Consider the following 23721-nt stretch of genomic DNA (forward strand, 5'->3'; position numbering starts at 1 on the left):
TAAAACAGGGGAAAGAGCAGAACCTTTGGGGCAGGAACACTACATTTTGGAAAACACCAGACACTCACTATTCCCTGTCAAAAAACCAGAAGCACTGATTTAAATCCTGTGTAGGAGAAAAGCTTTTACAACTGGTACAGCATTAAAAGTAAAAATTATTTCAATACCCAGGTCAAAAAAAACCTTGCTGAATAGTAGTGTTTACTCAATACCTAAAATATAGTCTTTCTAGAGGAATACACTCAGGGAGGAAACAAACTCATAAATTACCCAGCCAAGGCATGGTAGATTAACTTTACTTTCATGCTATTGATCCAAAACCCCTCCAATCAAACTTCCCCGAAAAAGCTTACCACACTGCTTGCTGGCAGCATTTGCTGAATTCAAGAAGAAATTAAGCACCTATCACTTTGTCTCCAAGCAGAAGCTCCCAAGCAGCACACTGCAAGCACAGCCACATACCTGGCTGCATGCTGCAGGCTCCTAGGTTCTGCAGGGCAATTTCTTCCCCACCTTCTTAATTAAAAGGCAGCAAGCAACTTGCTGCCCAGTAGCTTAAGCTGCCACAGCTCACCACCCCAGACACCAGCTGTGCAGTCTGGGATGTGCAAGGGGTGCACATTCAAGCCCCTCACTTTGCAGAGGCTGGGATTTCAGTTTTAGCACATATTGAACCACTACAAAACATCTGCATTGGCAGGGTCCTCCAGGTACAACTGTACCTGAATAACAAGACCTTCAAAAATCAAGCATCTCCAGCACTATCTGCACAATGAGGTTAGTATTTAGTTACCCTCTTAATATCAATTGAAAGAAAAAAATATTGTTCTCAGGACAAGTTCCAACCCTACATCATTTTTATACACCAAAAAAAGGAAAAAAAGGGCAATCTAAGATGCTTGAAAACAAGCAAGGCACTGTGCACCCAGAGCCCATGTTCCTAAACAACTGACCAGAGCCACTGCCTGGCACAAGGCACCTGCCACCAGCCCCCTACCCTTCTCCCTTGTACCACATCACCTCCTGTGTCAGGCACTTCACAGGGAGCAGAACCCAAATTCAGCCCTGGCAAGAAAGGCAGAGCTGCTCCTGAGGTCTGCCATGGGAAGGATGTTCAACAGGGAAAGTGCTGCAAAACTGAAGACCTGAATGCAGCACACTTAAACATTCCCAAGGCAGAAAGCACCCTGGCCACTCATTTTCCCCTGGTATCAAGGCCCATTGCCTTCACTCTTCTACTGTGGGAGTCCCACGCACCGCTTTGCCCTGGCTGGTCAGCAGATTAAGCCTGCAAGTGGAGGCAGGACTCTTGTTAGACTGTCACCACTAACAGAAGGAAATACCGCATGACAAAGAGTTCCCTCAGATGTACAAGGTGTTTCTGATACAAAAGCAGCACAGTGAGCTGCAAGCCCAAATACATCCAGGAGAAAAGGACCTTTCTGCAGGCCTTTCTTCTGGAAGCTCATTTCATTCATCTGCTGCATGTGAGTTGCTCGCTCTGCTGGCAGGAAGAGCCTCTAATGAAAGAATACAGGAGTGAAATGGTATTACAGCACATTACTCACACCCTGTATGCACGATGCTCTAAATGAGCTCCAAGTTTTCAGAACAAGTCTTGGAAGTTGCCATGTAAACAGCAAATAGCCAGCAGAGCAGGCCAGCACACCGCAGCAAAACAAATGCATACTCCAGCAGCAACACAAATGCTCTGCTTTCAAGTCCTGAAGTCAGCATTGGAGGTTACCCAGGGTATTCTCAAAATCTGGAGCCCCCCCAGAGCAGCCCTGCACAATGCTGCTGTTAGATAGAGGAAAGCTTCTGTATTTCTCAGCTGTTAGCTACAATCTCACCACAGTACCAGTAATATTGTTCCTGATATATACCTCAAGACTGTCTCTCATTTTCACTTCAGATTGCTTCAGTACCCTGGAACAGATGTGTCATGAGCTGCTTGACTACCATTCAGCTGCAGTTTTGTTCCTTCCATATAAAGGAGATGGGGAAATAGTTTCATTTCTCTGAAGTATAAAGTTAAATAGAGTGAACTGAAGTTTCTTTAAAAATAATGGAGTGAGATCACCCATACAATGATTTTAAATGACTCAAATAAGAGCATTACTTAAGTTTAGCACATACATCCTGAGGAATAGAAGTCTCTCAGTTTCAGCCATTTGGGTGCATTACAAGCTGGAACAGCACTCTTTCATATGAGTAATAATTTTATAGGAAATGTTCCCAACAGCTTTTTAGCTCCACTTTTAAGCAACCCAGAGTGAGAATCAATTAAAGAACACAAAAGGATTTGACGTTTTCAACAGAATTTGAGTCTTAATTTGTCATAAAGCTCAGCCAAATTAACCATTTAGACAGGGAAGTATTTTATTCCCAAGTATACTGACCACTAAATTTGGGCTGGCGGGGCACAATAAGGGCATAAAGACCAACTGAGAAAGTAAAACCAGTGAAGTTATAACAGTAAAAGTGAACAATGTCTGACATCTTCTCAAAGTCAGGAAGAATTGCTGCTCATTTTGAGACCAACACTCAGCTTCATGAAAGCACTGGCCACAAAGCAGGTCAGCATTTCTGCATTGCAATCACCTCAGCTGCACTTCAACCTGTAAGTATTACAGCTGGACCTGTTTATCACAGCCTAACTTCTACCAGAAAGGAAAAACTATCCTTTAAATAAAACTATTTAAAGCTTTGCATCTTAATATAAATCATAGAAAATAGGATTTACATCCTCAGTGATGTCATTCACCTAGGCACTGCTGCTTTTCCAAGCAAACCACACTTCAGTATGTTTTCCCCTATTAAGCAAACGATCTTAGCAGTAGTTCACATGCATTTTCCCATCTCTCAAGTTATTAGAGATTCATATTTCTGGCCCTTTCACCATTTAGCCATTTTCTCGCTTTCCATACAAGCTTATATTGCCCAGTGAAGTTCTGGTTGCTTCTATATTAGTGATATATCAAAGTTTGTCCCACCTGTGGTCCAAACCTGGGAAATGCTCAGAAAACCACTTCAGACATAACAGCTTTCACAAACCCACAGAAGCACAAGATGGTCCATCAAAGAATGACTGAAACCCAGAATACATCATCCAAGAACAGAATCCCAACTCACAGAGCATCCTATTCAGCAGGCAAAACCAACATTTTTGTCAAAGTGGCAGTATTTAAGCAAAAAAATTAGATCACAATAAAAGAATTTTATTCTGGAAGGATGAGAAAAATGTTAAACATTTTTTTATGTGAGAAACAGAGATACAGAGCTTGTTTGAAAGTTGAAAGTCTCTCATGCCCCAATCTATAAATAAAACTAGTTGGGCTTTTCTTTTGTACTAAATTTAAAGGAAAGCCTTTTCCATGGAGAGTTTTCTTTAAAACAAACTATGCCCCAGAAAGAATTTAATGATGGTGTTTCCAACAAGCAGCATGAATGAATTAAACAATAAATGCAGTAAGAAAGCAGCTGTATTTTTCTTTAACAGAAGCAGATGAATTTGTAGTTCAAACATGGCTGCATTCTCAGAGAGAAAAGGACAATTCCTGGCTGGTCTCACCCAGATAATAACAACATTTTCCTTTCACCCTGTACCAGGACCTTGGCTCAGATGCAAGTTGCCCTCTAAAAATCACAAAAAGCTTCAACGTTCACTCTATTGACCATCAAGGAGTCCCACGTTTCATTGCATACAGTACCACATTACTCAGCTCCCTTCTGCACATTACCCCCAGGCTACACAAGGGAATGGGAGGAGAGACACTTGGCCCTCCCCAGTAGTCAAGCCAGGGCCACCATCACCATACAGCAACCAGAGACCAAACACTTGGCTTTGCTTACCTTCCACCTTTGGAGATAAGCCTCAAGGCCTTCTGCAATTACTCAGTTCAGAAATCCCTAAGCCTCACAACGTCCTGCCAGCAGCCAGAGGTGCACAAGCTCCAGAGTAAACAGTTCAGATGAACACTAGCAACTCTCCAGCAATTATTCTGAACATATATGCAATACTAAGATGATAACAGTCTCAGTACATTCAGTGGCACCATAGGAGACTCTGTTGCAGTTTTAAACAGGTGTTTTCACTAATTAGCCCAACAACACTTATCAATTATACTCATTTAATGTTTCAAACAGATACCATCACCCCAACCACCTGGCCAAAGCCATAACTCTGAGTTCTCTGAGTTGTTGAATATACACCATGCTTCACCCCAGAAGCAACAGCATTTCAATTGGGGCAGATAACAGAAGCTCCTGCAGTACTTCACATTTTCCAAATCACTTTATCTTAATTCTGAAGTTCTACTTGCTCCTGCTTTTACTTTGCTTTCAGTCTTTACTTCGCATGCTCTAGGTTTCTAGAAAGGAAACTGCTACTTACAAGGTCTGCATCTGCTGTTTTCTTCTCCCACTGCAGTGAAGAGACTTCTCTTGTTGCATGGGAACTGGGCACCCGTACCAATAACATTGGAGCCCAGCAAACCTGTAAGAAATGTTTCTTATCAGACTAAAGCAGTTTCTTTCCTTGCAGTAGAGTAGCTTCCCCTCCAAATCCCATTGCAGCTTAATCTATATTGTAGAAGAGTAGGGACTCTAAAAACCCATTTGGAAGCTTTTTTATTTTTAAAACACAGTAAGAAAGCTGCAAATACTGCAAAGGTTCCCGCTAGAACTGCAGATCGCCCAGCCCTTTGCTGACATGCACCACCCATGAGCAGTGTTTTCAGCATAGGCTTTACTGGTCCATACACAAAACAGACAGACAAAGAAAGAACATAAAACAGCTTGTATTTTGTTGTTATGGCTTTGATTCTCTTTCTTATAATTGGAAGTAAGCTTTCAGTTGACTACCTCAAAGCAGATGAAGAGCATACCGACCTCAAAAAAGGCAAAATCTCCTTGCTGAAGCCTCAGATCAGGACTCCAGAGACAGCAAACCCTTCTCCAACAGCAGAGTGACCCTTCTGGGAAGTAGTTCAGCCCTGCCTATATAGAACTAGTTGATTTGCCACAGGTACTCCAATTAGGGTGAGTGGAGCTAGGTGGACTTCATTAAATTCATCAGGTTTGGGCTGGGCCTTGCTCTCCTTGCAGCTGGCCAGGGGGAGCCCTGCGCAGAGCAATGGGGCCGCTCCTGTGCTGCGAGAGCAGCAGCTCTGCACCTGTAGTGCATTTCTGTGTGGATTTGTCTGTGACTGAGAGGGATGAGATGAATCTGCTGCAATAAATACGTTTTCCAAGCATCCTGATTAAGCAGATGGATTCCTACTGCATGTCAGAAAGAAAAGGGGATTTACGGTATTACAAAGGGAGACACAAGACCCATCTTGAAGCAGTTCAGCTCACCTAGTCAGAAGAGCAAGCAATTAATGAATTCTAGGTGGGCGGTCAATAGTTCGCTGACATGTGAAGCTCATCGTGTGGCACCCATAGAAGCCTCCTGTGCACTTTGTGTGCTGGTGGTTACTTGGAAAAGGCCACAAGAACAGCACTGGTGGCTGTGTCCCACACCAGGCAGAGCTCATCCCCTAGCTGAGTTCACTGACAGGCAATCCAAAGGGTCTTCTTTCAATACTCATGACATTTCCAATGCTCGGATTCTTTTATTTGCAGTAGCTGTATGTTTCATAAGTATAAAGAGTGAATTTCCTCCTACGTACTGTGGAAATACATAAAACACAACTCAATGTCATTTCACCTGCTGATATTTCTATTTCAAGAAGGGAGCAAGAACACTGCAAAGGAAAAAAGAAAAAAAAAAGAGAAAAAAAAGCCTTTCCCAGCAAATGCTGATGTATAGGATGTGACATAATAGTGCAAAAACTTTTGGCAAAAACAGGGATTTTAAATTGCTTTGCTCTATTTTGCTGTGGTGGGAGTTTTAATGCAGTGCACTTTGCCTAGAACTGACATGAAAGAACAGACAATCATCTAGAATGTGTTACAGGGAAGAACAAAACAATTTTCCAGACAAAAATATATTGAGTTCAGTACACTGTTCATAGGTTACAGCAAACAGAAGCGCTCGCTGTAATGGATGCTTTGTGGCTACTGGCAAACCTTTCGAGGGCGCACAGGAGGGAGGTGGCGGTGACGGGGTGGCAGGTATGAACTGCGGCGGGGTGAGAGGGGACAGAACTTTATTTCCTTTTTACAAAACAATTCTGTGGGCTCTGTGTATTTCCCTGGGTCCCGCCAGAGCACAGCAGACAGCACTGCGCTGTAACACGGGCACAGCAGCCTGCACACCTGCGGCTCTGTGCAGAGAACCAGCTCCGGTCCCAGCAGGGACTGCACAGGGGTGCTGCTGGAGGGTCAGCAGCTTGGCAGTGACCTAGGGGCACACGGAGGCTGTGGGCCAGAGAGGGGGCCATCACGACAAATGGCTTTTTTGAATGGCCACAGTGCCAGCAAGGCGTCATTGTTTGCTTTATTCGCCATGTGCTGGCACAAAGCAGAGGAGCTGGGGTGGTGGTTTGTCCTCAGAGCATCAACCAGAGTAGAATTGGTTCTACAGAGTCCCCTCTAGAGGTGAGCATTTAGGGACGGTTAAACCACAGCTCTCAGACCCATCAGGGTGAGTGAGCTTTGTGTTAAAGCAGGAGTGATGCTCACAGATGCTCACTGATGCCCGCAGCCTCCTGCACTGCACCTGCTCGGGGGCATCACAAAACGGACTGAGGGCACCTAGCCTGAACCTCCTGCTGTTGCAGCAGGCAAACCTTGGCCATGTCATGCTGAACAAACTCTCCATACACAGCTCAGTGAGTATGTGAGCCCTTGGACTTCTTTACATTAAAAAAAAAAAAAAAAGGAAAAGTGTTGATTTAGGGGGAGGAACAGGCGCGCTGCAGCCGGGCCAGATCAAGTTCAGCACCAACGCTGCTGGCACACGACCGACTCAAACAGGCTTCTCACCTGCGCGCCTCCATCCCACGCAGTCCCCAGCAAATTGGCCTCTGAGACTGTTTCAAGAGCCACTTGCCACGTGTTAGAGCTTGTGGTTTATTGGCGTTAGGAGGGGTGCAGCTTGTAATGCAGAGCCTGTTGCCCGTGCAGCACTGCAGCAGCCCTGCCTGGCGGCTGGACCAGCGCAGACGCCCTGTGCACGCTCATACTAACACTGCCTCCTTTTACATTCTTCTTGCTCTCTTCCCCTCTCTCTTTCTAATGAAATCTTTCCATATTATTAATGGCTAGGGTGGATCTATAGGGTATGTTCCTTCCAGGATTTTCTTGTTTGCTGTAGTCTTCAAATTTTCCAGTTCATTTCCTATTTTCCTGCTCTAAAACCCCTGCCAAAAAAATCCCTGAAGCACACTTTGGTACTTGAATAGAAAAAAAAAATAAATTTATATATATATAAAAACATTTGAGAACAGACATTTGATCCAGACTCTTGTAAATCAGTAGCAATTTTCCCCTAAAATATGAGTCATTTGCATCAGTGGGTGACGGTTCCTCCAGGTGAGTTTTTATCTAATTAACTAGGCAGATGCATTCCTATCACTGAAATGGGTAACACTGTATCACATAATTTATGTGAATTTAATTGTCCAAGAGCATTCAGTCAACATGTAAAGACTGGCCTTACGATAGAGCATTTAATCTGGTTCCTTTAGGAACTAAATTATTAGGAATGAAATTAATGAAATGGATTTATGCCCAGATATTCTAAATGACACCAGCTCCTATAGCCAAAGAAGAAACAGGTACCCAAGAAAATGTTCTTCACTCATGGGCTGGAATATTAGAAACAAAAGTAGCTATGTAATCCCCCATGGAAAGAATTATTTTGGTTTCATGTAATGCCTCACCAGAAAACCTGGAAATGTTACAAACTGCACTGATATTAGAACTCAAGTGCATGATGGTGCCAATTGGAACAGGTCAGGAGCTGGGGAATTCCTCAGGACATTCGAGGAGAAAAAAATTCCGAAGTAATTTCATGGATTATTGTTGTTTTTAATCCCTTCTGTGGCTTCTGAAAGAAAATCCCCACACATCTAGTTGCTCAGACATGGACACTTCTCTGTAAACATAAACTGGAAATAAAAGCAGTTGGACACGAGTCAAACTGGTGGAAGTGCTATTAAATGACTCAGGCAGCCTGATCCCTGAGACCGGTTATTTCTGTGCATAACACTGGCAATTTAGGGCTGAGCTAATTCTGCTTATGGGCGTCATCCTCCGTTCTTTGCTCGAGGGTGCAATAGCAGGTGATGCCAAGGGACCTTATGGTCTGACCCCCCGACCCACATTTGCTCTGCAGGCACAGAGCTCATCCACGGGATCCCGGGGCTGGGCAGGTCCCGTGCTGCGGGGCTCACGGCAGCCCCTCCCTAGGGACTGAGTTGGGCCAAAGCAGAGGAGAACAGTACACGCTAGTGCCTGAACAGGAATGTTTCCCTTTAAATATGCTGGGATGCATCCACATTTCTCAGTCTGTGCACTCAGTATCTGTTCATTTCCTTCCACTGACGAACAACAGGACACAAGACGACTCAGGGGGTTTCCACGGCTGCGTTGGGTGAGACGCCGCCCTCAGCACGATGCTCGGTTGCACGCATCAGCGTAACATGCAGCAGCCTCGTGGTTCCTGTTCTGCAATTCCAGCTCGGTGTTTGGGGGAAGAGCATCCCCGGTCTCAGCGTGCCTCGAAGCATCACGCTGCACATGAAGGCTCAGACTCAGTTCCACGGGCATGTATAAAGAGTTTGACTGATTTAGGAACTACCACCAGAGGAATTTCTCAGTAAATGGAGAGGGATAAAAGCCCAGCAGCTCAGAAGCAGGTGAACTTTCTCAAGTCTCTCTCTCTCTCTCCCTCCCTGCTGTTTCTCTTCTTAACCTGAGCTTAAAGTCACTTGCTTTCATTGTGCAAGATTAGATGGGAAGAATCCAGATTGTGGTGACCTGCCCTCGCAAACCTGCGGCAGTTCTGGAAAGAAAACCTCCAAGGGAGCAAGCTGGCCATCATCCAGTTACTCTGAGTACGCAGGGATCCCTTCTTATAAAGGAATAATGATCTCACATCAGTAAAAAAAAAAATCAGTTTTGACGTAAATTCACGGAATACAGGGGTTTAAGACAGCAGAGCTGAAATCAGCATCTGGACTATTGTCTTGGATACCTTCAAAGCCCGTGATTTCTCCCTCCAGGGGCATGTGCTTCGAGGAAACCTATATTACTTTGGCTGAAAGACAGTACTTCAGAGAATGTCATCAGACCACCAGCACAGTTTAATAGCTCTGCTGTGTTGTTCTGAGAAATACTATTTTCTGTAGGAATTCAGGAATGACCCATAGAAACAACTTTGGCAGCACATGTATTTCCCTTTGGATTTCTCGAGGTAGCAAAGGATCTGAAGAGCTGAGTGTTTCCAAATCTTCTCAGCTCATCTGCGTTACGAGGACTAAGTGGCTCACCAGTGGCTCCTCCGTTAGTCTGAGGCTCTGACACCAGCAGGGCTGCATTTGGTCCAAGATGTCCTGAGAACCGCAGAGAGAGCGATGTTTTTTAACACCATCAAATTCCCCTCTCTGCTCTCGGTGAGCGAGATTCATTGCAAAAACAAGCAGTAAATCCTGCGAGGCTGCGAGAGCGCAGCGCTGAGGGCCAGACAAATTAAGACAGATGTTCTGAACTTTGGGATAGCGAGGATGTGGTTTTGTGCGGCCGGCCATGTGAAGGCTCTCAGCACATCCTCCCTTCTCAGACACAGGAATGAGGCAGATAATGCAAGGAGACACAATAAATCCAGGAGATGGCTGAGCTGGGTGGGGCTGCCAACCTGCAAGCGGAGCCCCCAGCTCGGCTGGATGCGTGCTGCTCGGTGCCCTCCTGCTGCACGGGCCTGAGAAATATGAGGGAGGAGCAAGAGTGCGGGAGACGGGGAAAAGATCTGCCAGGAAGTCGTGCAAAGGAGGGAGGTTTGTCAGCACGTAGCTGTCTGCCTCTGCAGGAGCCACAGCCACAAGGACTAGAGAAGGGGAAAATCACGGAGCTCTCTGGAGGGAGGCCGAGCCCTCAGGTGGCAGCAGCATCCTCCGGCTGTCCCCTGTGACCACCCCTGTCCGACACCTTGCAAGCACAGCCTTGGGACATGGCATACGGTGAACCCAAGGGACTCCCCTCCTGCTTCGCACATCCATCCCGGTTTTCCTGCCTTTTTAACAACGTGCACAAGCAGCGGGACTCGGGCCTGGGGATTTGGCCTTATTTAGGCTAAATGATGCAGCCCTTACATTCATGGTGAGCTAGTTTTATTTTCTCCCTGTGAACTACAAAGAAACACAATTCAAGAATAAAAATGCTTTTTGTCCAAAGCCATTGGAAAATTATTAGGGAAAGGCAAATGAGGAGGGTACTCAGCAAGGTCTTTTAATTCTTCCATTCCCCCTTTTATGCAGCTTGGTGCTGTGGCTCATATTTGACACCCATCAGAAGTAATCCGGAGCTTGCAGAGAGAAGGAACAATTTCTACCCCTTTCCCCCCCCCCCAAGAAGAAAAATCTCAAATGTTTCTGACAGCTGTCACATCACAGCATATTTTGTTACTTCCACATTGTCAGTTGTTATCACAATTTTCCAAAATCAGAATTTCTGAAGCTTTTTTCTTCTGTTCTTCCATTTTTTTTGTATGTAAGTATCAAACCGTGGACACAGAACAAATCACCTTGGTGGGAATGGTCATTAAAGACATCGGTGATATGCACACTGATTGTCCCACATGCTTTTCCAGTTAAAATATTTGGCCCGAGAATGTGGGAGGTAAAGAACTTATATTTTGAGGTCTTTATAAAACATAGCTTATATCCCCTGATTTATGCTTCTTGGGACTCGTTCTATGTAAAACATTTAACTAGCTATACTTTAGATAAAAGAAACATCTGAAGCATTGGTTGTTTTGGAGTTTCTCATTCTTTTCTCCCATATATCTTCATAAAATTTCAGCGCCAGGCAAAATATTTTAAGTTCAGAACCTCTCCTCTCGTTCCTGCATTCTCTTTTCTCCAGCAATGCTCACGCTACCACTCCAACATTCTCCCCTGCTGCTGGGCTCGCGGCACCACCGTAGCCATCGGATGCACGAGGCAGCACAGCGCACCTATTGCCGCAGGGGATCCGTGCTTTAGCTTTAATTTTGCCACTTGGGGATGTGGGACAGAAGCCCTGAAACCAGAGCACGAAGGAAGTGGCAGCTTCTGCTGGCACCGGTCTGTAGGGGCACAGTGGGACCGCGGCTCCTCAGCAGAGCTGCTGAGTCCAGTGCGGCTGCTGCCACGTTCCTACACAGGTACAGATGTCCTTGTCCTGTCAAAGCAGTGTGTCAGTCCCCAGTCCATCCTTCTGCTTTCTTCGCTGTTTGGGACCGTTTCTAACTCACTTTCATGGCCTGAGGCAGGCTGGCCTTGCAGCTATGGCACTGGCTGGGGATGCAGAAAAACATAAATTAAATTCCCATCTCAGCTGCATACTTCAGTCAGGGCCTGAGCCAGGCATTTATCTCCACCTGCCTCTGCCTCCCTTCAGCACCCTGGATTATTTCTTTTCCTCTGCAAAGCCCTGCAGGGGTGCTGTGCTGCACGCAGTCACCACCGTTGGTCAAGATGTGCTCGCCCCCCTGGCAGAGCAGCTCGCCATGCTAACATTTGGCTAATTTGCCCCTTCAAGAAGCGGGGTGTGCCGTGGCAGGCTGAGCAGCGTGCTGAAAGAGCTCCTGGCTCGTTCAGAGCTGGTTTGTGCGGCTGCCCAGCACGGTGTGGGCACCCCTTCGGCATCAGGGACGGTCTTGTTCGGGCGGGCTGCACGTCGGATGCTCTGAACAGTTTCTACCAGCTACAACTGTAGTCATAGAGACACAGCCCTTAGAGAAATCAGAATCAATTTAGGCACCTAATACTGGGATGTCTGAGAGTGAATTGGTTTTGAATTAATCGAGTAAAACAAGGCAGTGAAAACCCACGTAACATGTTGGTCTGGAAACTGCTGCAGCCCTGGGGATGGAGCGACAATGCATATTTTACCCCGTGAATTTTTTATTAAGGGCCGTTTTTTTATTTTTTATTATTGAATATGAATATTTTACACGTCCGAGTTCAGAACAATGCTTTTTTTGGCTGCCTCTGCACTTTTCATGGTTGTGTACCCTTGCATTGCATAACTGAGAGAGATCCATTTACACACAGGGGGAAAGGGGACTAATGAATCTCAGCAAAGCTAACTTTACTGTGTGTGAAAAAAAGCACTCTGAAGTTTTCCAAATAAAAAACAACAAAAAAGTACATATATAAAATACTTGTATGGAATGGCTTAATAAAATCAGTGTGTGCATATGCGTACGTGTGGGTGCATGTGTGCGTGTGATGACTACGGAGCCTCTCTGAGCATCACCGTGCCTGGAAAAACAAAGGGGCTGAGTCCCGACCTTCCTCCCTGCCCCTGCTGCAGAGATGCCCGGCTCGGCACCCCTCACGGCTCGGCACCCCTCACCACAACCCGGCCATCACCGGCCTCCCCCAGACCTTTGCTCTGCAGCCCAGGGGTGAGCCCACCTCTTGCAGCAGCGTGCTCAGCGTGGATGAGGGCAGGGGACGAGAGATGTGAAAAATAAAGATAATAACTATTTGTCTAGTGTGTATGTGAACCCAGCCTTCTTGTTGTGCATATGATAACGGGGAGGAGAGAGAGAAAGCAAGAGCTGTTGTACATTTCTCAAGAGCTCGAAACCAAAAACGGGCAGGGTGACAAGAACCGTGTTGTTTTGGGTAATCAGCGTGCATTGTCCCAGGCTGACACCGCTGCATACCAATAAAACCTTTAGATTCATGGGGAATGGGGAAAATGATGAATTGTTTGACATTTAAAAGAAAATAAAGGGCTGCTGCTGGACTGAAACCTAAAGGAGACTTGGGGAGGGAGGGAAAAATTACCAGGAGCAGGGTGAGATGGTTATGTAATTTTAGTGCAAACTTCACACATGGTTTTGTGTTTCTGTACGTGTCCAGAGGACAGGTGGAGGCAGACAGAGGAAGGATTCCTGCCGCTCATTTTCCGTGGCGTGAGGGCCACGGGAATGTGGTCCCAAATGATTATTAACACAACTGACCTCTTCAAGGTGAAAACGAAATACAAGGGAAGTAATGAATTTCCAGTGCCCTGCACAGCGATGGGAGCACAAGGTGACCAAGAGACTGAAGAGGCTGATAAAGAGCCTAGGCTCTGGGAACACGTGCCAGCTCCTGCTATCTGCTGTGTGTCCTTGGGCAAAGTCGTGTCTCGGAGGCAAATGGAAAGAGCCGGGCCAAACCAGTACTGTGGGTGCTACCTACCTGTAATCACGGTCTGTTGAATGATTTCCGGCTGGGAGGAGCTGAAGCAGGTCCCTGGATGTTGAATGATTTTGGTGCCAGTGAATCCATCCCGGGTTACACCAGGCAATGTGCTCTGCAAGGGTGACACCTTGCTACGAGCACACACAGAGCCCTGCTAGGTGTCACGCTCCAAACATGCTTTGTGCCTGCACCTGGGTGTGCAGTTATCACGCTTGCTGCCTTGCTTTTCTCCTTGCTGACAGCTACCTTGAGCTGCACCGTTCTCTGGGGTTCCCGCTGCTTTCCAGCACACAGTTGTTTGCATTTTTATTTGCATTAGATTATTGGAGCAGGAGTCTAAACACTTAAGTTACTGCAAATCCCTCCTCATATGGAAGTCAGTGAGCTGTAAAATATTTAAACTGTCTACAGTTGTACCTCGTTTGTTTACACATTTCCAGTGGGCTGCTAAAAGGTAACATACTGCAATGGAAGAAAGATACGAGATTGCTGATTCAGATTTCATAACAGCTCTAAAAGCTCTCTGAATACTTGCATTAACTTGATGGAGTAATACATATCTCAACTTTCTGAAGCCTTCGGGGCCAAGCGGAGCAGGAGAGCTGTGTGTTTTACTCCAGACTCATTGCTTTATGCTTTCACTCTGATCACTGGGGAAAATTAGGTCCTGCTGCTGCTGGATACTCCTGCCACCACGGCCGGAGGAGCTGCAGAAGAGGCACCTGGCCGGTGTAAGGAAGGTGATGATGCCTGGCGTGGCCAGGAAAGCCTTTCACTCCTCTCTGTTGGAATACCCAGCACAGCCACTGCCAATCCCCGTCCCCAAACAGCAATAACCGCGTTGCACGGGGCTGCTCTGTGGGGACAGGCGGTGCCGCTGCCACTGCTTCGGACCCCGACCCATCACACAGCCTGCCCACCACACAGCCTCGCTGCACGCTGATCCCCTGTTCGGATTCATGCACGTTTCCACATCCTGTCACCGCCTACTCCCCCCACCCATATAAATGCGCTCTGGGATGTACACGTCTTGTGTTACACCCGCTGCTGAGATCAGTATTAAAAAGGTGAGCTGAGCCTGCTCTGCCCCCAGCTCTTTTCCTGTGCTTCCCACTTTGCAGGTACAAAAATCCCCTTGTGACTCTGGAGTCACCCAGAAATCATCCTCTCCTCCCTGCCCACCTCCCTCGGCAGTTGGATCTTCCAGCTCGTCTTAATTTCCCACTCCAGGTACTCCAGGGCTTGGTGAAGGCTGAACACGGGGGCTGGACATCCCTGCATTCAGAGCACTTGTAAATGCTTGGACGGAAAGCAAAGCGGTGCTGTGAGTCTCCGAAGGGCAGGGAGAGGAGGTGAGGGATGACTAATCAGTCCCAAGGCAGCAGAGGGCATCAATGAGTTTGAAGATTCTTCTCCAGAGCTGAATGAAAATAGCCAGACACCGCATCGAATCATTCAGAAGGCGGATTGTGTCTCTTTTCCTATTTTCATGTTGGTCTTGAAGAAATCCAGTAAGTTCTCAGCTATATCTTGAGGGCTTTTTGAAATAATTTTGAACAACATATAGTATAGTGTTATTTAGTTTAATTATGAGAAGATTTCCATTGCCTGCTTCGATGTAGTGCATATATTTGCAGAAGTGGATGACGATGATCTCTGTAAATACATCATTTTCAGAGTATTTGAATGCAGATTTAAGTGCTGCAAATTCACACAACTGTTATGAATTTCATAGCTCACTTTAGTTAGCCACATTTACTCCAGTTAAGCTTATTTTTTGGAAATGCTCAGCATTCAAAAAAAAATGCTCAACGAGCTCAGCATGGCAGATTTCTTTAGTAATTCAAGCAAATATCTGCAGGGTTATTTTGTCACTTCCCCCGGCTGCCGCTGAGGAAGTAGAGAAATAACACCATCTCCTAATGTGTCCAGCTTTTCCCATCAGTGCCAGCTAGGGACAACCACCTCCACCTTCTCGTAGATGCCTGCTGTCACAAAGTTTCTTCAGAAATCTTCGAAGAATAAACCCAAACTAAATATCTTTCACCTTGTGCTCTCTGATTAATTACTAATCTTATCATTATATTACCTAAATGAAGTCTCACACAGTCCTTAAGCTGGAATATTCGCTAGATTCCACAGATGGGCAAACAGAAGCGATGTTTTATGTGATGTGACATAGCAAATGCCTTGGCAAGGCCACAAGCAGCGCAGAGGTGTGCTCGGTCTGAGAGCTCTGCTCTAGCAGCCAGACCAACTTATTTTCATTTGGCGAGCAAAAACAAATTTAGAAGCTCGGTCCTCTCTGAGCTTCTCCAGGACTGCTACGAGTGATCTCCGGTGCTATGGTGAAGGGTCAGCAATACCCACGAGCCCTCTATTTCTCCATCAGAGGTCTCTTTCCACTCTTTGGAAGTTTACAGTGCGTGGCAGGGAGCCAGCCCCCCCGGGCATGGGCTGGAGGTGGCTTGTTCTCAAGTGTTTAAAAGTCTGACAAACTGTTTGCAGTTCTAGCAGGGATCAACACATTTCTAGAATTAAAACCAACATCTTGGATAGCAAAAATGCTCAGAACAAGGACTCTTTCTTCAGCCCAATGCACAAGGGATCTTTCTTTACTAAGCTATAAAATCACTTACTACAAATCAATTATTTTTGTACTGATTTATTAACTGCTCTCCAGCTGTTCACATTGGCACTTAAAAAAAATTCCTGGATGGTCATACTTTTACTTTTCAAAAGCATTTTCTCTGGAGTACTGCTGGCCCGACTTCGTAATAGTCCTCCCTGGTAATCCACATATTCCTAAACGCTGTCAGGGTGGCGAGCAGCGACGCGCCAGTCCACACGGAGTACATCCGATCTTTCGGCGAGAAGATCTTGACGGGGGTTGTGCTGGGGATTGCCGCCTGAAGATCCTTCAGAAGCCTCTCCTTGAAGCCTCGGAACAGAGTCGATCCACCCGAGAGCACCACGTTCCTTAGGATGTCCAGCTGGATACGGCTGCTACATTTGGCGAGGCTCCGGAGGACCATCCCCACAACCCCTGGCCCTTGGACTTCCACCTCTCTGGGCACAAAAAGTGCTTCAGGAGCTCGGAAGAGCTGGTCTCCCACCTTGACAGACCTTCCGTCAGGGAGAATGTACTCGCACGTAAGATTTTCAGGCTTTTCCTGCATTTTTTTTTTAGGATCTAGAGCAACGTAGCACAGCTTCTCCTTCATATCCCTGACGATCTCTCTCTCTGTTGCGCTCATGAAGGAGTGCCCGGTCTCCAGGAGGAGCCTGGCAAGGTACTTGGTTACACCTCTGCCGGCAAAATCCACCCTGGTTATGCCCTGCAGCAGGTACTTGCCTTTGTAGACAGGGACTGCGATGGTGACACCGTCCCCACTGTCCAGCACCAGCCCGGTTGTGCGGGCACTGGCGTACAGGACCGTGAGTGCCTGCAGCGTCACAAAGAGGGCAGGCACGCGGAAGCTTTCGAACATCAGCTCAGCCATTTTTTCCCGGTGGGACAAAGGATTGAGAGGGGTCTCGGTCAGCAGCGCTGGTCTCTCACTGGGCTTCAGCCTGAGTTCTTGCTCGTACAGGTATCTCCAGATCTTCTCCATGTTGTCCCAGGATGTAACTAGCCCGTTTTCCATCGGGTAATTCAAAGACAAAATGCCCCGTTTGGACTGGGCTTCTTCTCCGACGTACCACTCCCTGTGACCGGCCCCAAACATGACGAACCTGAACTTGGGGTACCCCACAACAGTAGAGATAACCGAGCGGGGTGCCAGCTCCCCTGACAGCCCGGCCTTGCACTGCCCAGAGCCATTGTCAAAGATCACCGCGGGGGTCCCCGCTGCTGCCGCATGTGACATCGCATGCAGGATGGGTGCTATCGGGGGGCAGCGATCTTCTGGCAGCACCACGAAATGTTCCGGACCCCGCATCACAAATGGGCACAGCTCACAATGCCCCAGCCCTGCTCCTCCACCGAGCAATTCGATGCGGGGCCGGTGCTTGGAAGGGAGGCTGGGTGTTCTTGCTTCCCAGATAAATTACAGCGGGGAATCAATGAATTTTTTCAGGCCCTCAGGCACAGAGGAGGGTCGGTTACAGTAATTGCATTTGCATTGATTTATATTTGGATTCTGTTTGGGGTTTTGCTGGGTTTCTAAAGGAAACATTTTTAATGAGGTCGAAAATAACACGTGATCTAGTTTTAGAATACAAAACCCAGATATCTCAAAGACCTTAGAGGGAAGAATCCCCAGCAGAGGAGGTGAGCTACTCCCCGTATGGCTGCAAGAGAGGCGGTGAGTTGGTTAGTTACTGCATCCCTGCAATCTGTGGGAAAGAAAAAGGAAAAAGGAAAAGGGAAAATGGAAAAGGAAAAGCACAGAATTCAGACTAAATTTGTGTAGAAGCTGCTGCTGGAAAACTGCTGGAATTTTTAACCTGAAGTTCAAAACCAGCCTCTCTCAGCACTTCTCCCACTCTCCCCATTAGTGCACGTTAATTCCATTACTAATCTGATGGCATAAACAGGAGTGACTGGGGGTAGGAGTGCTGTGGAAATAGTGGCAATGGCCCTGATCACTCTAGGCTACCCCATGAGGCCGGGGCAAAGAAACAGCAAGGCTGTGGTGTCACAGCCCGAGCACGAGGCAGGGGCTGGGAGAGCATGTGCAGACAAACGAGGCTCCAGGCTCGGGCACGAGGGAGTTGGGAACACACAGCGCTCCCCTTGGAGGTGATGTACGCTAAGAAGGCTCGATGCCCTGGTTACCAATTCTTTTAATGTTTTATCTCCATAAAGGTTTTGTCAGCCAGTAAAGACACGAACTGCTGTGGCACCTTTTGGTTCAGCCAGCTCTCGCCAGGGTTTCTTGCTCATGCTTTGTTGCAGCAAGGCATTCGCTTGGTCTGACCGTCTCCTTAGAAGCATTTCCGATGGACGACGGCTGCCCCAAAGTCCTTGTAGTCGCTCACGGTGACCCACATTTGCTTGAAAGATGTCAGGCAGGTGAGGACGGAGGCCCCAATCCACACGCTGTATTTTCTCTCGGGGGGAGCAACGATCCTCACAAACATGCCTGCCGGCACTTGGAGGTGCATCTCCCTCAGGATCCGCTCCTCCAGGCCGGGGAAGAGCGTGGAGCCACCCGAGAGCAGGACGTTGGCGTAGAGATTCCTGCGCACGTCAATGTCACACTTCATGATGCTGTTGAAGATCATTTTGTGCACGCCGGGTGCTTCAATGCCGATGTTTGCAGGCACAAAGAGGACCTCTGGAGCACGGAAGAGCTGGCTGCCTATCTGAATGACATTGCTGTCAGGTAACCTGTATTCTTTCATGATTTCTTCGGGCTTTGCTTTCGTTTCATGGATGGGGTCTAAAGCTACGTAGCACAGCTTCTCTTTGATATCTCTCACGATTTCCCTTTCAGCTGTGCTAACAAAAGAGTGCCCGCTCTCCAGAAGAAGCCTCATGAAATATTCGGTGATGTCCCGGCCAGCAATATCCAGCCTGGAGACAGCATGGGGCAGACAGTACCCTTCGTAAATGGGGACCGTGTGGGTGACACCGTCCCCGCTGTCCATGACGATCCCGGTGGTGCGGGCTGAGGCGTAGAGTGCCAGAGCTGCCTGGACTGCCACGTACATAGCGGGCACCATGAAGCCTTCAAACATGATCTCCGTCATTTTCTCCCGGTTCTGAAGAGGATTCAGGGGAGCTTCTGTCAACAGCACTGGCCTTTCAGTGGCTTTGATTCTCAGCTCGTACTCATAGACGTGTCTCCAGATCCTTTCCATGTCATCCCAGGAGGTAACTATGCCATGGTCAATTGGATAATTCAAAGACAGGATCCCCCTTTTGGACTGAGCTTCTTCTCCAACATAGTATTCTTTCATCCCAGCTCCAAGCATTGTAGATTTGGCTTTTGAGCGACCAACAATTGCCGTGATAACAGACCTTGGGCCACTGTCACCTGCGATACCTGCCTTGCATAACCCAGACCCGTTGTCAAAGATTACTGCTGGGACATCCAAAACGCTGGGGTCAAACATTGTTCACAGAGCTGACGGTGCCCCAGAGCAGCTCTCTGGCCGTGTTTTCCCGTTCCTCTTTTACAGGCTGGTCACCATCGCCAGGGCTGTCTTCTTGGGGGGGATGCAGCTCGCATGTCTGCCCCCAGCTACCTCATAATGGCCAGTGATACAATAATATATTTTCCCAGCAAGTTACAACATTCCAGGCACTGCCCTGGAAATTTAGCTTTACCATGACTCCAGCCAGAGGACTCTCATTCACCAAGTCGGATCCATAGGTCACAGACCATCAACTGTATCCTTATACTGAGCCCAAGAGCATCTATTTCTCAGAAAAGCAGGTATCGCAAAATACATTTGTGAAAATAATTAAGATTTTCACACGTGCCTTGGCTTAGCTAAGACTTACATTTAATTCAAAGAGCTGGTGGAGATTAGGACAGATTTGCCTGCCTGTAAGTGCTAACTGAATTGCCAGTTTGCTTTTTTTGAATAACATCTGCATTGGAAGAAAACCTTTTTCAACTGAATCCTTTCTGATATTTTATAGGAAACTTCTAAAACATACTTTTAAGTAAGAAGAATTGTGTTTGGTATTGGCTATGGCATCTGGGAGTCTTGTTTTGATTTTTTTCTCCTATGCTTATTCGTTAATGTAAAGACAATTTTTTGGTAAAAGCACAGAAATGAAAAAATAATTTCTGCCTCTTGATGGTTTAAAAAATCCTGTCAGCTTTAAACAATGCTTATAATACTGTTTAGTGCAAATAAATCCCTTCCCCTAATGAATCTGTACCCTAGGCTGCTGACAAGCTAGCCCGCCTGCAAATAAACAGACGTGCAGCTGTCCTCCTTCCATGCTTCCCTTTTCCCCTCAGCACTTTGCTCAACTAGTTTTTGGAAGTTTGTTCAAAAGGATTAAAAATATCCTAGATCTTCACAACTGACCCCCATTTCACATCTAATTATTTTTTCCTTTTGCTTCAGTAGAAAGTTTCCCACAGAAGGAAATTTCTATGCTTTTGAATCCAATCAGGTTTGACAATCCAAATCCGTTTACAGAGAAAATTTCCTTTAAAAAAAAAAAGTCACTATATAACTCCAGTTTGAATCCTTGGCTGCCACAGTTTAATTGCTTCTCCTTGTGGCTCTAAATCCAGGGCAGCTTCAAAGCGAGGGTGGCTTCTATTAAATTTAATTACTTTTTCTTGCAGCTTACATGGCAAAGGTGCCAGCTACTAAAGGAAGGTGGTTATGAATCAGAGGCAGATTCCAAACAAAGACATATATTAAACAGAAATTTTTAAACGTAAGCAAATGACCTCCTTGTACTGCGTTTATACCCCAGATGAACCACTAAAAAAAAAAAAGCCATCGAACAAGGGAACAGCTCTGTGCATGTTATTTCCATTCCGCCGAGATTCCAGACATGTTCGTGTTAAATGCCACTCTATCCATTTTAGCAATTTCTCTAATCCTCTTAATATTTGTGTACATATATTTCAGTGTGTGGCACACTTGTTTTCATGCATGCTTCTATATTAATGTCAACAGGTGTCCTAATCATTTAAGAGGCTGCTATATTCATCACACTAGAAGCCCCATTTAATCCTGCGTGGTCTGCCTGCAGTTTACAGTGAACTACTCAGTTTTGAACATTATGTTTAGTATTAAAACAAGGGAATATTGACTGTGATTCTTAAATGGAGAGTTGAACCTAGGCGCAGGAATGCTCATCTGTTCCCTCATATTGCTCCTGTCATAAATCACGTTAAAAAGGGTATGTGTGAGTTCACTTTGTTCCTGTAGGATTGGTAATAAAATAAGCGAAGTTGCTGTTTGTGTAGCAGAAGCCCTGTAAGCTGCCCTCGCAGAAGGGAAAACACGAGGCACCAGAAGCCTCTCGTGCTCCTTGGAGGCACGGCTCAGGCTGGCAGGACCAGGACTGTCCCACAGTCACTGGGTTGTAAAAATCCATAGATAGCTAAATGTGCTGTTTATGGCCATTCTTGCTTATTTTATGCATTGGTGCTGAGCACACGCTTTCACTTACTGGTTTAAATGTGACGTTGCACTGTACTGTGTCACCTCCATAGAAGGGATTTCCTCAGGGAAACCAAGGCTTGATCCTTCTCCATAGCAGTCCCCGGCCCCAAACACGCAGCTCAGGTGGACTCTGAGTGAACCAGGATGAAATGGAAATCACTTGGAAAACGGTGCTGAGCTCTGGAAGGTCTGAGTCTCCTAGGGGTAAAACCAGAGGGCAAAGGACCAGCTAGCTCTCAGTCTGTATGCCCATGCAAACCCCAAGGGCCTGGCTATGTGTAACGTCTAAAGCAGCAGGAATAAAAATCTAGAAAGGGATACCAAAAAAAGAGACATACATTTCATACTGTGTATTTCATACATGTAATGATGTCATACTCAGCAATAAAAGGTGAAAAAAGGAAGAAGAGAGGAGGGGTGGGCTCTCGTTGTGAAATGAAACACATTAAAAAGGTGAAAATAAGAAAGAACAAGGCATATGGTGGACATGAGTCTCCAGGCAGCCATGTAAACAAATATACTGCCTTTGTATGTACACTAGTAATTTAGCATGTCATGGGATATCCCAGAAACAAGCCAAAGGATTTATTCAGCACGCTAGCAAAGCTTCAGTGTCAGAAGTCTGTGCTTTTACAGCTGAAAGATCACAGATCTGGTCTCATCTCCGTGGAGTAAACAAACGATTTGTGCACAAATAGGAGAGCATTTGCGGAGGGAATCCCACTGCATCAGAATTGTTACAAGAGAAAAAGCAAGGAAAAGAAGGCATTTCGAGCAGTGGAAGTCTGAATGAGGAGGGATTCAGGAAGCAACATAAACCTTATGTTCAGGATACCACCACCAGAGGGGAGGACAGAAGGGCCGCTCGCCCTTCTCCACGCCCTAAACTCCATGGCTGGTGGCTGGCAGTGCACGGAAGAATCAAATGCAGCCAACGCTGCGGTGATGCTAGATGCCCCTACAGGGCAGCCTGTCAGCACAGGAGGACAGCACTTCGTCTGTGCCACAAGTCGATCTGTAGAGACACAAAATGAATTTGCTATTTATACGAGGAAATCAGGCGGGCTATGAACTGTAGAAACGAGCAGTGAACGGCAATCCCTGCTCAGAAGAGCTCAGCCCCAGCACTGAGCTGTAGCAGGTGGGCGAGACAAACAGGCAGGTCAGGGTGGAAGGCCAGGGAGACGGTGTGAAAGAAATCAGGGGCTAAGCACAGCTCCTAGCCAGCAAGCAGCAGTAATCACCATCACAGATGCTTAGCTCTAACAACTTGACAAGATCCCTTTCTTCACATAGGAGCTATGTTTGATTGCTCCCATACTTGTTTCCATCTAAAATTCCCCATTCTGCAATGTCTTCGTGACACTCCAAACATCCACAATACTCTTTGAAGTTGAATTTTAATGTGTTTATTGACACCAGTTATGATATTTCAAAACATATGGCCTACAAATTGTTACCATGCACTCCTAGTGTTTACAGTAATCCCCACATTAAAACAAACTCAGCCTTTCCTGATGATTTTATATCTTCTTGCTGACTCACTTGCCTGTGTTTATTTAAACTCCCGTTGAGTTTTTTTTTTTTTTTCCTATATTCAACACTTTTGAAACACAAAACAACTATCTGCAGATTTCATATACTTCTGATACATTTTGCATTCATTTTTATGGGCACCACATGGCCCAAATCCTCCTCTTCAGTTTTCCTTGAAGACCCCTGACTTGCAGCTTGGCTTTCCATGCTCGAACCCCGCTGTTAACCCTGTGCATGTGGCTGGCCTTGGTGTTTGGAGAGCTACTGCCCAGCCCAGCCCAGCGATAGGCAGCTCCAGCAGCTCAGCCCTGATAAAATCAGAGAACCATCTAGGTTGGAAAAGCCCTCTAAGATCGCCAAGGCCAAACGTTAACCTAGCAATGCCAAGTCCACCACTAAACCACATTTCCAAGCATCACATCAAAAGTTTTTAGGAGGTCACACATTTGCCCATCAGAAAGGGTTAGGGTAGCTCAGCCTTCCCTTGGCCCATCCCATGAGGGCACCTTGGCCCAAGGAGCACGACACTGGCTGCTGATTCCAGTTCATATCATAAAACCATGTCATTGAACGGGGTCAGGTTGGAAGGGACCTTACAGACCACCCAGTTCCAACCCCCTTCCATGGGCAGGGATGCCACCCACCAGATCAGGTTGCCCAGGGCCTTGTCCAACCTTGCCTTGAACCCCTCCAGCGATGGGGCAACCACAGCTTCTCTGGGCAAAGTGCTTCTCAGCTCACC

The 23721-nt window shown here is 46.6% G+C and overlaps 3 protein-coding genes across 4 annotated transcripts in view; all 3 read right to left on the bottom strand.

Moving 5' to 3' along the window:
- PRDM16 (PR/SET domain 16) overlaps nucleotides 1-4976 on the bottom strand; it is a 310444-nt gene extending 305468 nt beyond the window's left edge. The window contains exons 1-2 of the mRNA XM_040533380.1: nucleotides 4894-4976; nucleotides 4397-4498 (exon numbers count right to left, since the gene is read on the bottom strand). The gene's annotated coding sequence lies outside the window, so the exon portion shown is untranslated. The remainder of the gene's footprint in view (nucleotides 1-4396; nucleotides 4499-4893) is intronic.
- Nucleotides 4977-15985: 11009 nt separating this feature from the next.
- On the bottom strand, nucleotides 15986-17726 carry LOC121058260 (actin-5-like). Its single transcript, XM_040533604.1, has one exon. The coding sequence runs from the start codon at nucleotides 17291-17293 to the stop codon at nucleotides 16088-16090; it is 1206 nt and encodes a 401-aa protein (XP_040389538.1). The 5' UTR covers nucleotides 17294-17726; the 3' UTR covers nucleotides 15986-16087.
- Nucleotides 17727-18124: 398 nt separating this feature from the next.
- Nucleotides 18125-19737, bottom strand: LOC121058261 (actin-85C-like). Of its 2 annotated transcripts, XM_040533606.1 has the most exons (2): nucleotides 18794-19737; nucleotides 18125-18682 (listed from the first exon to the last, which is right to left on the bottom strand). In XM_040533606.1, exons 1-2 carry the CDS (start codon nucleotides 19413-19415, stop codon nucleotides 18282-18284), a joined length of 1023 nt encoding a protein of 340 aa, XP_040389540.1. In that variant the 5' UTR covers nucleotides 19416-19737; the 3' UTR covers nucleotides 18125-18281. The 2 variants fall into 2 exon arrangements, with proteins under 2 accessions (XP_040389540.1, XP_040389539.1); XM_040533605.1 differs by having other exon boundaries at nucleotides 18125-19737.
- Nucleotides 19738-23721: the final 3984 nt, after the last annotated feature.

This window comes from Cygnus olor, chromosome 21 (genome assembly GCF_009769625.2).
Source record: "Cygnus olor isolate bCygOlo1 chromosome 21, bCygOlo1.pri.v2, whole genome shotgun sequence".
Classification (NCBI taxonomy): domain Eukaryota; kingdom Metazoa; phylum Chordata; class Aves; order Anseriformes; family Anatidae; genus Cygnus; species Cygnus olor.

Excerpts from the sequence above, each read along its gene's own strand:
- LOC121058260 (XM_040533604.1), bottom strand. The coding sequence starts at position 17,293 with ATGCGGGGTCCGGAACATTTCGTGGTGCTGCCAGAAGATCGCTGCCCC.
- LOC121058261 (XM_040533605.1), bottom strand. The coding sequence starts at position 19,415 with ATGTTTGACCCCAGCGTTTTGGATGTCCCAGCAGTAATCTTTGACAAC.